This window comes from Bacillus rossius, chromosome 12, assembly GCF_032445375.1.
Source record: "Bacillus rossius redtenbacheri isolate Brsri chromosome 12, Brsri_v3, whole genome shotgun sequence".
Lineage (NCBI taxonomy): Eukaryota > Metazoa > Arthropoda > Insecta > Phasmatodea > Bacillidae > Bacillus > Bacillus rossius.
In genome coordinates, this window is record NC_086339.1 from 7,869,350 (window position 1) to 7,882,002 (window position 12,653).

Here is a 12,653-nt window from a genome sequence, read left to right on the forward strand (position 1 = left end):
GTCAATTTGGCATTTCGGCGTTATGGGTTTCGGCATTATTGTACGTTCGGCGTTGTGGTATTTCGGCGTATTGGTGCGTTCCCGTGTTGACGTGCGTGCATGGCCAACCGACTGATTCGCATGGCCACCAACTTGACACGAATAAGCTTACATTTGAGACGTGGCTGGTCAGACTGGATGTGTCCGGCCACTTACTGGACCTGCCTGGTTAATCGACTTTCATGCAGAACTGCCCTGAAAACACTTGCAAATGACTCGTTTTGCCGTCTAAGAAGACTGCAGGAATCGAGAAACGCAAGTAATTTACTTGTCTGTACTTACAGAATTTATTCAATTTTTTTTTTATTTGTAATTTTAATTAAATATTTGCTTTAGTTAAGGATTAAACCAAGCACTGTAATCGATCGAATCAATCATTATTTTAGTAAGTGTTTTTTTTAAATGAATTTTGGAATTTTTACCAAATTTAGTTTAATAATTACATATTTTCAAAATGGCGATAATATAAAATGGTGGCCGTGTCGTCATCCAAGATGGCCGCCGGAATCCCGATCATATGCAACGAGTGGCAGACACGCCCGAATTGAGTATATTCCTCACGATTGGCTAACTACCACAGCAATCCACCACAAAGCCATAGTCCCATAAGAAATGCATTGACCCAGAATACCCATTTACATACTACTCTCCTGCCATCTGTCATCTATCATGAAACAACAACCATGTGGCATAGCTCCCCTTTTTTTTTTCTTCTGAGTTCTTGAATACGTCCTCGTCAGCATTTTGATTTAGAGAAGGAGCCAATGCCACTAACAGAGATACCAACATAGGAAGGTTACATATGTGTTTACCAGTTATCAGATAAAGTAAATATTGATACGAAGCGCAATTATTTGTGTTCATGAAACACTTTTTATAGTAATTTGCTTTATTTACATACACCCAAACCTTTGGTCATTTTTCACTTGACATTTAATTCCTGTTGCTGTTATAAGCATTCACGTTTGATTTTTTTTTACAGTGTAAAAACCAGTCTACATGAGGAAGGTGCCAACAGTTCTTTATCAATAGCCAGGTAAGTTTGAGTACTACTAATTAGTACAGACTGTTAAAAGTAAGAAGCCTAAGATGACCATCAAGTTCTGTTCCTGCCCGAACACACCCGAATATTCACCTTCGGCCAACCTCGGGTTTATTTATATATATTTATATTTCTCTGTTTATTTTAATGTAGCTTTACTGACCTAACTAACCGTCCATAGTGTTTTAAAGTGTTTTAATGTAGCTAACCTAACCGACCACTTTTAATATTTGGATTCATTTTTCCTGCGCAAAAATAAAACAAATCCCGTTAAATTCCCGTTAAAAGTAGCCGGCGGGCTGATTGCGAACACCCGCGGTAGGAAACTTGCGGTATTGTTCACGCTGCACCGAAACCCGCACCGCCATTCGGTGATCACGAACCAACATGGCGGAGTGCGTTCCGTTACGATCCGCGATACTTGTGACGTCACACGGCCAGCAATCACTGAATATCTAACGTAACGTTTACAGTCTTAAAAAGATATTTATTTTATTTAATGTGTAACATCTTTTCTCTTGGTATACGGCGTTTGGTGTGAGTAATTTCGTGAATAAAACGGAAGTCTCGTGTAACGGAAACAAATAACCAGGTTGCTACGATCTGTGGATGGGGCGAACCAAAATTCACAAAACCAAAACGGATACTTCATACTTTAATAAAAAATTTTTTACCAAATGGCCAGGATAAAAAAATATTAATAAAATAGGCGCGTTTTATATTGTTTTATTGTAACTGTGTGTACCATGTAGGTTGTTCGTGTACTGTTTTGGTATTTTCAGTTACAAAGGTGATGATCGTTAGGCATTCTTACTACATATATTCCTCAAAACATCAGGACCTTTTCACAACTAATCTTTTAAATTAGCCATTTACAGTTAGCTTGAAAAATAATTATATTCCCTTAAAACCTTTATTCAAATAAAGTTTTTCACGTGATACAGCAATATAATTCAAAATTTCACACCTTGTCAAATCGATACGGTTTGTGTACTGGTGAAAATGTGGCAGTGATGTATGTGTCTACTATTTCGGGGGAAATGTTAATGTCCACAAAATATTCGAGGAAAGTATTCGTTATGGGAGTCCCTACATGGTGCTCTAAATCACTCTCCAGCAATAACGACGACGTATAGGCCTCACATTTCATTTGGAATGGAGATTAAAAAATTTACGACTCCGCGGTAGCGCGGCGGCGTAACAGCGAATAATCGACATCGGTATGTTTGAGTTCCCCGGAAACAATATATATATACACCAGACCTGTCAAAAAGGCACCCGTATTTATTCACACTTTTTTCTTCTTTATTTGATACGGCTGTTGCTAGCAGATGGTGGGCCCTGAAGTTACATTTTTGCATGTTTCGTCCACAGTTTCACATCGGAGGGATGAAACGTGTTTAATTTTGTCATAAATGCGCATGACTTTGCACACAGAAGGAAAAAAAAAATTGTACTTTTACAAAATATTCCTTCGGAAACCAGTTGCCAATAAATAGTTTGTAATAATGTTAATGTAAATTTGTACAGCACATAGCTATAGTTATTTTTGCATTCTAGAAATAATTTATTTAGTGTTAATACTGAGTTATTTCTTGCGAACATTGGCATATAGTTTTATATTTTAATCGATGTTTCAGTTAAGTAATTTTTTTTTTACTCCATTGAAAATATAATCGAATAAACAACAATTTGATGTTATTTTGTTTTATCGTGCTTCTTATGTTCGCAATTAATACTTGAAAACACCAAACAATCGATACACAGGCGAGTCTTCCAGTGGTGTTCTTCTTCTTACTAAGATCTCAGTTGGTACCCCTGAGTTTGAAGTGGTTTTGGAAGGAACCCTCTGAATTTTGGTGGGAGTTTGCCTGCACCCAGCAGTAGTCTCTCTATGACTTGGCCGACCTCCCAACCCGTCCACGATCTACTTTGTTTCAAGGTAGATTTTAAAAAATTTGAAAGATCGCAGCATTCGGATAGTTTAGACTACGTCCTCAGTATGGTAGCATTTCAGTGATGTAGTACCTGATGAATTTCGACGGATGGCGACCAGATACTGATGCTGTCTCGCCTGAATGTATTTCAGTTACGAACAGCCTTATATCGCCTGCGCTCTGCGTTCGTTTTAACTTGGCTGAAGTTGGCTTTGTTTCAGACTTATTTTACTTTTTGGCCTGAGCATTTTTATGGCCAATGCTGTACCTTTGGTCTTGAGCCCATTTTTTTATAGATGGTGTTGTACGCTTTGGCTCCGCTCACATTGCTTTGTGGGGGAAATGGGTAGAAAAATTAGTCTGAAATAAAACCAACTTCAGCCAAGTTCGTTTGATACGGGAGACCTAAGATGCACAAAAAGTTCTGCCATTCCCGATTACACTCGAACAATTCACCTTCGGCCAACTTCGGGATTTGTTTTATATTTGCGCAGGAAAAATGAATTCAAATGTTAAAAGTGGTCGGTTAGGTTAGCTACATTAAAACAATTTAAAACACTCTGGACGGTTAGTTAGGTTAGTATAGCTACATTAAAATAAACAGATAAATATAAATATTTATAAATAAACCCGAGGTTGGCGGAAGGTTAATTGTTCGGGTGTAATCGGGAATGGCAGAACTTTATGTGCATCTTAGGCTTCCCGTCTGATACCACAGTCCTGCCTGGGCACACGAGAGTGCACAGCTCCAGAGGAAACCACGTGGCTTGATGGCTGTTCAACTTACCACAGTATTGTTTGCTTACAGAAAGCATTTAACTAATATGCCGAGGGATTACGAGTAGTTCCGTTTACATATTTTGTTTCTCAAGTGTATTTTTTGAAGACTGGAAATGGCTAAAAACATGTGTTTTCAGAATAGTATATCAGCATGAAACATTCGGTACTGATTCTAGAAAGCACCCAAAGGACTTTCATATTTCCTTTATTTTTTTTCTTTCCCCCGCCATATAATGTTATAGATACCGCTCAAATCTTATAGCCACCCGTACGACGAGAAGACTGCGCGCCAGTTCAGAGCCTTGCGCTTAGGGGCGATACCGCGCTAGAAGCACCAGCGAGTATCGTTCTTATCACTAACACAAATACACCCCTGACAAGGCGAGGGGCTTTAAACAAAGGCCATGTGCCCTGACGCAGCCCCGTCGAAGCAGTGTCTAAAGCTGGACTCCCAATCATCCGTTTCATCCGTCCGTCACCCGTCCGTCGATTTCGGTCCGTTATTTCTCTCGGCAATTATTACCGACTCTCGACCATCCGCCATCCGTCCGTCCGTCACTATTCTAAAATATCAGTGCTACAACTTTCCGCCACATACTTTCTCAATTGTAGGTAAACTTTTGGTGAAAATAATTTACTTGGGATAATTAACTTTTGTTTTTATGAATGTGATAATAAGTTGACAGGCGGGAACCGTGCTTTGACAAGTGGATTAAACGGGTGCCGTCTTAAAAATAACATTAGTCATGCCAGCAATAAATAAAATTATGCTTCTTTTATTACTGCGTAAAAGGAAACAGAAGCTATTTCTATCCAGGCTTTTTCCCTCAGTTGCTTACCCCGATAGTCTTTGCTATATATATTATACAAATGCTCCCTTTCCCGGACGTAATTTATCAGCATTTCTTCCGCAAAGCTCATTCTCATAAGCAATCTTCACCGTTATTACGACAATAATAATCGATCAATACGACACAGCCTTCTATATATTGGAAATTAAAAAAAATCGAACACTGTTTTCGGAAAGTCGTATTGAAGACGATCGACTTAACAAGGCGGTGGACCATCCGTTGGTCCGTCAAAAGCTAAAGCTTGGCAAGGTTTTGACGGACGGACGGACGGATGGAATTTTTCGGGCCATCTGATTGGCTGCAGGTCACATGATTGACGGACGGACGGGTGACGGACGGATGAAACGGATGATTGGGAGTCCAGCTTTACACGCACTCTTCTTGTCGCTGAGCGGGTCATTAGGGCTATAAAAAAAAGTTAGGTTTGCTACTAAATCATCAAAGTCATAACGTACCTCACTGCCCACCTTTTTGATGTGTAACATCTTAACTCTCTGTATACTGTAGGAGTAATTTCTGAATGGAACGAAAGTCGCATTGAAGGGAAATGTGTGACCACGGTGCTGCCATCTGTGGCGGATGACTCGAACCAAAGATCACAAAAACAATGAGAAATTTTATAGTATCGACTGTTCGATGAATTTTAACAAGACGGGCAGTATTCTAATAAAATGCCTGTTTTGAAAGTCAGGTGCGTGTCTTTTTTCGCTTTTATCGGAGTCGTTTCATTACATAGTTTTAAATTTCGCTCTGCAAATCGAATGATTCGATAGCTGACGTAGCTGCTTCGGCAACGAATTCTAGCGGCAGGTGCGGAAATTATGTATGTGTGTTTCGCTTCAGAAATGTAGTAGAAAGCACAATCTGCATATCCCTATCACAGTCGACATTATTTAAAAAAAATTATAGTGTATTTCGTGTCCTTGTTTCGTATTATAGGGTAAATCCAGGAGAGATGCCGCGGCAGGGAAGATGCCGCACCCGTCGTTGTTACTACACTTCCACACAGATCGCAGCTCGGGTCGAGCAGAACGTGCGTTTTGTATCCACGAAGCGACGCCATGTTAGTAATCCGGGATAGCTGCTACATTACGCTTGTAACAGTCGATTTTTTATGTAAAGCAAGGGGTTTTGACTCGAAAAACTTCAATGAAGGTATGTGAAAAGCTTTGTTACTACGTGTGTTTATAAGTTTATTCCTTAATATGGTTTTATTAACTTCTCTATTGTGTTGTGAATCTTGTGATGTACAAGCATGGTAAAAAAACCGTTTCCTTACTGCAGTTCGTGAGTGCGGCATCTCTCCTTGAACATTTGAAAAGATGCCGCGCAAAAATAAAGGAGAGATGCCGCAGTGTCAAAAGTATATTTATTAAGTCTATTTACTCACGAATAGCTACAGAATGATTTATTTACAGTGTTTTTATATATATTTGCCGTGGTTTAATAAATTTGAAAACTGTATAATTTTTTGGATTTATAATTACAAAAACTTCATACAAGATACATATGTTATGTCATAATAAGTAGATCAAAATAAACGAATTTTATATGCTATAAAATAAAATAGACCAAATTACATTATCACTTATGTATTTAATTTTATTTCAGATAAGGATATAACTTATTTCCTAATAAATATTTTGTATTTGTTTCAGGAAAATGCCTAATTGCTACCGAAGGAAGTCAGAACGAGCTAGTTGGTCAGAAGAAACTTTGAAAGAAGCCGTTTCCAGAGTGAAGGTAGGGGACATAGGCAAGAGAGAGGCAGAGCGATATTATGGCATTCCAGCCCGGACCATATCTCGGAGGATTGAGAGGAACGACTTCACAAAGAAAGGTCTTGGACCATAAGGTACATTGGGTACAGAAAATGAGAAAAGACTTGTTCGTCACATCAAAAATCTTTGCAAAGTTGGATTTGCTCCTGACAGACAAACCGTCCGTGTTTTAGCCTACATGTTCGCCGAAAAATTGAACATTAAACATAAATTTTCTAGGGAATCTCAAATGGCAGGGTATGCTTGGTTGAACTCCTTTCTCAAGAGAAATCCGGAACTAACAATAAGACAAGCCGAAGGTCTTTCTATTGCAAGAGGTGTAGGGATGAATCGTGACGAGACATGCCATTTTTTCAGAATGCTACAGTCAGTGTTAGAGGAGTATAATCTGATGGACAAACCAGGGCACATTTTTAACGTTGACGAATCGGGATTCCCTCTCATTAACAAACCAGGGAAAGTGTTAGCAAGTAAAGGTTCCAGAAATGTCCACACATTGACACCTAAAGAAAGGGGAGAAAACATCACTTTGATAGGATGTTTTAATGCAGAAGGAAGGTACTTACCACCTGTCCTTATAATGAAAGGTGTAAACAAAAAACAGGAGTTGTGATGGGCTACCTGCTGGTTCAGATGTGTACATGAATCCAAAATCCTCCTACGTAAGTGCTGAATTATTTCTTCGGTGGTTTGTAGAACATTTTGTACCAAGAAAACCAACAGGAAAAACAGTGCTCATTCTCGATGGACATGCTTCTCATGTAAGTGCCCTAGATCTTTTGAAAATCGCTGAAAAGGAAGATGTTATCATGTGTTTGCCCAGCCATACAACTCAAGCACTCCAACCACTAGATCGTTCGTTTTTTGGGCCTTTGAAAGGAATGTACAACAAAGAGGCTAGTATGTGGATGCGAGAGCACCCAAGCCGGAATATAACCAGATACCAAGCTGGGCAGCTCATTGGTAATGCATGGAGAAAAGCGGCCAGTGTTGGTAATGCTGTTTCAGGATTTGAGGCGACTGGGATCTTTCCTTTTAATCCTGATGCGATTCCTGACCATTTATATTCAATTTCTGATGCATCTTCGGCTTATGTGAAAACGGGATGTAGTCATGCTTCTCCTGAGAATTTTGAAGTACTTGTGGGACATAGGCCTACTAATGCTCATATGTACCAAAATAAGGTTATTCAGTCACAGGAGTCATCTACAGTTCCAATTGAAATCTCATTCCACAGTACAAATCAAAGTAAAACAGATCCTACACCATCCACATCTAAAGAAACTCCAACAAAGCATCTCCATGATATAAGTCCACTCCCACAACTACCTCCTCTTCAGAAAAGAAGATTCAAACAATGTGCACAAATTCTTACCTCAAGAGAAAATTTAGAAAGATTGAAAGAGAAAAAGAAAAACAAACCCATGCCAGCATCACTCGAGATAACCCAACCTGTGACTTCAGCTAAAGGATTGAAGAGAAAGAAAACATCTCGTAAAGAATTTAACAAGAAAAATGAAAGTGTTTCTGTTACTAAAACTGGTAATGACATTGATAATATTTGTTGTGAATGTTGGGAGAGCTATTACAAAACTACTTCCAAGGTGGACTGGATTCAGTGCAGCATGTGTGCAAAGTGGCTTCATGAGACGTGTACTTTGTACAACACATTATGTAATGAATGCGGAAGAGAAGAAAAGAGAAAACTTAACTTACAACAAAAAAAATAAAGTGCGGCATCTATCCTCATTGGTGCGGCATCTCTCCTGTAGGAAGTGTTATGCTGAGAAAAAACAAGCCCCAGAAAACATTCACTTATTTCGAGACATCTTGTAATTACAATAACTATATGTTTTTTTTCTGATAAAGCACAAAATGTAGTCTATGTAACATTGTGTATGTAAAATTTAATTCAATATATTTTTTTCTATAGATTTTTTTCAAAATGTGCGGCATCTCTCCTGGAATTACCCTAAGTTTATTTTCAACATGATAACACATTAATTTTCTCGTTACCAACCTAGATGTTACACTACTCTGGTGAGTATTGAAAGTCAAGCTCGCCCTTTTTTTTTTTAAATATTTTTCAATAATAATACAAAAGAAGAAGAAAAACACTTCTATAAGAAAAAAAATTAAATTATTACTACTGGCTTTAGTTACCCCGTATCAAGCGATAACTTAAGACACCGTGTTTTATTATGTTTGTATTTAATATACGTGTTTTAGAAAACTTTTATAGGTGGAAACATAGAGTGTACCTAACTGTAGACCCATATTTTAAAACAATAAGTTAATCTCCAATGTGATTGGTCTTGAATTGGGCGATGTACTAAATATAAAAGTGACCTAAGTATTGATGGTATTGTTATATCACTCCGTTTTTCTAACATTCCTAAATGAGTTTTCAGGCAGAAGGACGTTCTTGTGTGGTCCGTTCTGAATTGAATTGATCCCCCCCGCCCCCATTATCCAACAAAAATAACAATTGGGCATCAGTCCATTGGCGAGGGGGTTCATCTCGATTAAACTTCCTTCCAAGTTATCTCCCCCTAAGTTTCGGCGCCCCTTTACTACCTTCAAACTTCCCTCTTCCCTCAACCACGTTCCACCCCCACCAGACCCCAACAAGGAGTTTCCCCCTCTTTCTGTACCCCAAGCTGCTTTATCGACAACGGGGTATTTGGAGGCGAGCATAACGCAGGGAGATTAGGGGCAGTTTGTGGGGATTTATGTTTAGATCATTATTTCGGCAGTAGGCCGTTGCTAGTTTAAACTGTGGCCAGTGACCGTCTCGTCGTTATCTGCCCACTGTGTTCCGTTTGTGCTGTACTGTCGTTCCAATTCCTTCCGCGAATTTACCTGATGTCTATTCATTTAACCACTGGCTGATTTTGGCTTGTATTGTGTGTGTTGTGTACTCATCTTTCTTTTTCTGTTCTTCGGGTTTTCTCTGTGAAGTGCGGCACAAATTAGCAATGGTTTAATGATTCAAATCAATCTTACCCATTGAAATAATCGTTCAAAGAAAGAAGAATCTTATCATTTATCTGGAGCCTAAAGCTGGATTCACAGTGGTTCGTCTCATCCCTTCGTCAGTCACGTGACAAGAAGCCCATCAAATTACCCGGGAAATTTCATTCGTACGTTCGTCAAAACCTTACCAAACTTTAACTCTCGATGGGCGGGCAGATGAAACACCCACCAGAATGTTAGCAAGAAGCCTATTGCCGACAACCGTTACTATCTTAAAAGGTTTTTAGGTGTGTTCATTTATGTAACCGCTTTCATTAAATGCTTGCTTTTCTACTAGCGTTTGAATACATTTTTAACTGGAAATATTTTAATAATATATATATTATAAAATAAAATAAAAAACTCAAGATTGTAAAGGTTACCTTAGCCATAACTGTAAAACTAATCAGGGCATATTGCATAACTTGTTAATATTCCCATTAATTCCAGCAGCTTATATACTTGTAGTTTTCGTCCTTCTATCAGGACAAACTCACACATCAAAAACAAAAATTATAAAATGTGAGCTAGTCTTTGAATACTCTCCAGTGATGTGTAGGCCATAAACATCTAAACTCGGTAACGAATTAATTCATGTGTTCTTTTGTTGCAAATACACTTTTAATACGAAACTCGGACACGAAATTTAACGAAGAATTCTTTAAAATAATCCCGAGCATGATAAATATATGTACGCAAATTGTGTTTTCAGCAACATTTCTTGACGCGAATCACTCATAGTTTCCTCACCCGCTGCTAGAATTCGCTGCCAAAGCAGGTACGTCGACTATTGAATCATTTGATTTGCAGACCTAAATTTTGAAGTATTGACGACAGTCGTCGTACCCTCCCAGATACAGAGGCCGTACCTGGCCACCGACGCGGGCCTGAGGGGGCCTATTTTCCCCCCCAGTGAACCCCAGTGTGTGCGACGGCCAGGGACGCACCCGCGTGCGCCCTAGCATGCCAACGAGTGTTTTTTCTATGTGACTTTATCTTTTATTTCAGTGTGTATATATTTGTAAACGATTAAGGGATTTGAATGTGTGTAATTAACTTATTTTATTTATTATTCATTGTGCAAGTTCGCTGTGTAATTAATGTCTCGTGTATGTCTTTGTAAATAATTCAATAACTTTTTCTGAAGTGTTTCGCCGTAGTATGTAATTGCAGCCTGGCGCGCCGCGGGACGGAGCTCTCTCCCACGCCGGCCGATTTTCCCCTCCCTCCCCGCCACCCGCGGGCGCCGGCCCGCGGGCGAGCGGGGAGAGGCAGTCGCGTCCTGGTCTCGAGCGGAGACAGACGTGTTCGTTGCTCCGCGAGCCGCGCACGTTGCGCTCGGGATTGAACGTTCGCTCAGTCCGCAGTCGGTCACGGCAGCTGAGCTGCCACCGCGAATCAGCTTAGCATTGTTAACTTACGAGTCATCGGGAGACGTGTCTAGCGGGCAGTTTCTACAACGCGAACGTGGTGCTACGAGTCTCTGAACTTTTCGCCGTCCACGGAACATTACGTAACGGGCCGCGTATGTACAGCGTTCCGTCTTCGGGCCCTTTCTCACTGGGTCAGCCTAGCATTAATAAACTTTACGATTCGCGCCGAAACGTATTTGAGAACCGCCCCGTCATCAGGGAGTCCGTGTCGCCGTGGTAGGGCACTTGTTCCGCGACGGTTCCGCCAGGCTGCGGCAGGACTTTATAAGCGTTAATAAAAGACGGCTCGTGAAATTCGTTAATGCCGTGTTCTGCTTGCGACAACCTACCAACATTCCTCGCAATCACTTCACTCTCCCTCCAGGTCCCGCCTTTCCCGGTCCCGGCCACGTTGGCCTGGACCCACACCTCTCCGACGAGGGCAGTACGGGCATAACAGGACATTTATTTCAACGGGAAAACGGGGACCTGAAGCCGAGGGACGTCATTTGGCGCCCAACTAGTGTGGCCGTAAGCATACGCAAGCGCACGCAAGCGCACGCAAGCGCACGCAAGCGCGCAGGTGCAGGACAGAACGGAAGCAGTTGCGGCTGCGCGGCGTGGGAGCGGCTCGAATTCGAGACGTCGCGCCGGCGCGCCGGCGGGAGATAACGCAGCGCGGGAACGGCGCGAACACGAGACGTTTCGGCGAGAGATAGCGCGTCGTGGGGGACAGAAATACAAGACGGCGGTGCAGCGGTATCCCGGACTGAAGATAACGCGCTGGGGAGGATCGTATTGTATTACTGGGGGAGATTGTGTTCACGATCCGCGGATCAGTAGCACAGGAGGACAGGATGGCGTGGAAACAGGCGGGACAAGAAAGATACGATCTAATCAGTTTCGAAACGGACTTGTGTGAGGAGGGAGACTCCGCGAAAATGGACGTAAAAAACGAGGTTTGCGGGTCCGGCGGCGCGGCCGAGGGCGCAAACAGCACGGACAGCACAGTTGAGGACAGTAAACGGGAACAGGGGGACAGGCACGCGGACGCAGATGGGCCGGTAGTGCGGTACGTGAGCACGCAGTTTGAGTTGCCAGAGTTTGCGGGGAAAGACAACGAGGACCCGCGGGAGTTTTTGCGGGAGTGTGAACACCTCCTAAAACTGTACGAAGTGCGACGGGCGGAGTGGACGCCGCGAGTGGCGGGACAGCTCCGCGGCGAGGCAAGGAACTGGTGGTCAATGGCCGGGAGTTTTGATACCGAGTGGGGACATTTTGTGCGCCAAGTCAAAACTAGGTTTGATAACGATCAGGCGCGGGCAATGTGTTTGCGGACATTTTATTGCCGAAACCAGGAGGAGGACGAGAGTGCAGAGCAGTTCATTTACGAGAAGTTACGCATGTTCCGCCGATTGGGGACAAGTGGGGACGTGAGTGCGGCGTTGCCAACCATTGTCGAACAATTGCTGCCAGAGTTTCGCCCCTTCATGAGGACGGCTGCTGGTCGTGACACGGAGGAGTTCGTGGCCCTCGCCCGCGTGATCGAACGTGACATGTCGCAGTGGAGGACGGCACTCAGGGGCGCGAGAGCTCCCCGTGCTCGCTCGGGGCCGCGAGGGGTCACCGTCACAGAGGTCACGGACAGTGACTTGACCGTGGTGAGCTACGCCGGCGGCGCGGGACCGCGCAGGACAACAGACCGCGGTGGCACCAGGGAACGCCCGGAACCAGCTGCGACAGGAGGAGGACGTCACGAGCGGACAGATACGAGAGAGAGGGACGAACGTCCGCCG

At 42.3% G+C, this 12,653-nt stretch overlaps 1 protein-coding gene across 1 annotated transcript in view; it reads left to right on the forward strand.

Moving 5' to 3' along the window:
- Nucleotides 1-12,653, forward strand: part of LOC134537243 (zwei Ig domain protein zig-8-like) — a 474,593-nt gene that overhangs the window by 454,041 nt on the left and 7,899 nt on the right. Inside the window, exon 7 of the mRNA XM_063377511.1 lies at nt 1,022-1,075. Within this exon, the coding sequence (XP_063233581.1) occupies nt 1,022-1,075 (54 nt within the window). The remainder of the gene's footprint in view (nt 1-1,021; nt 1,076-12,653) is intronic.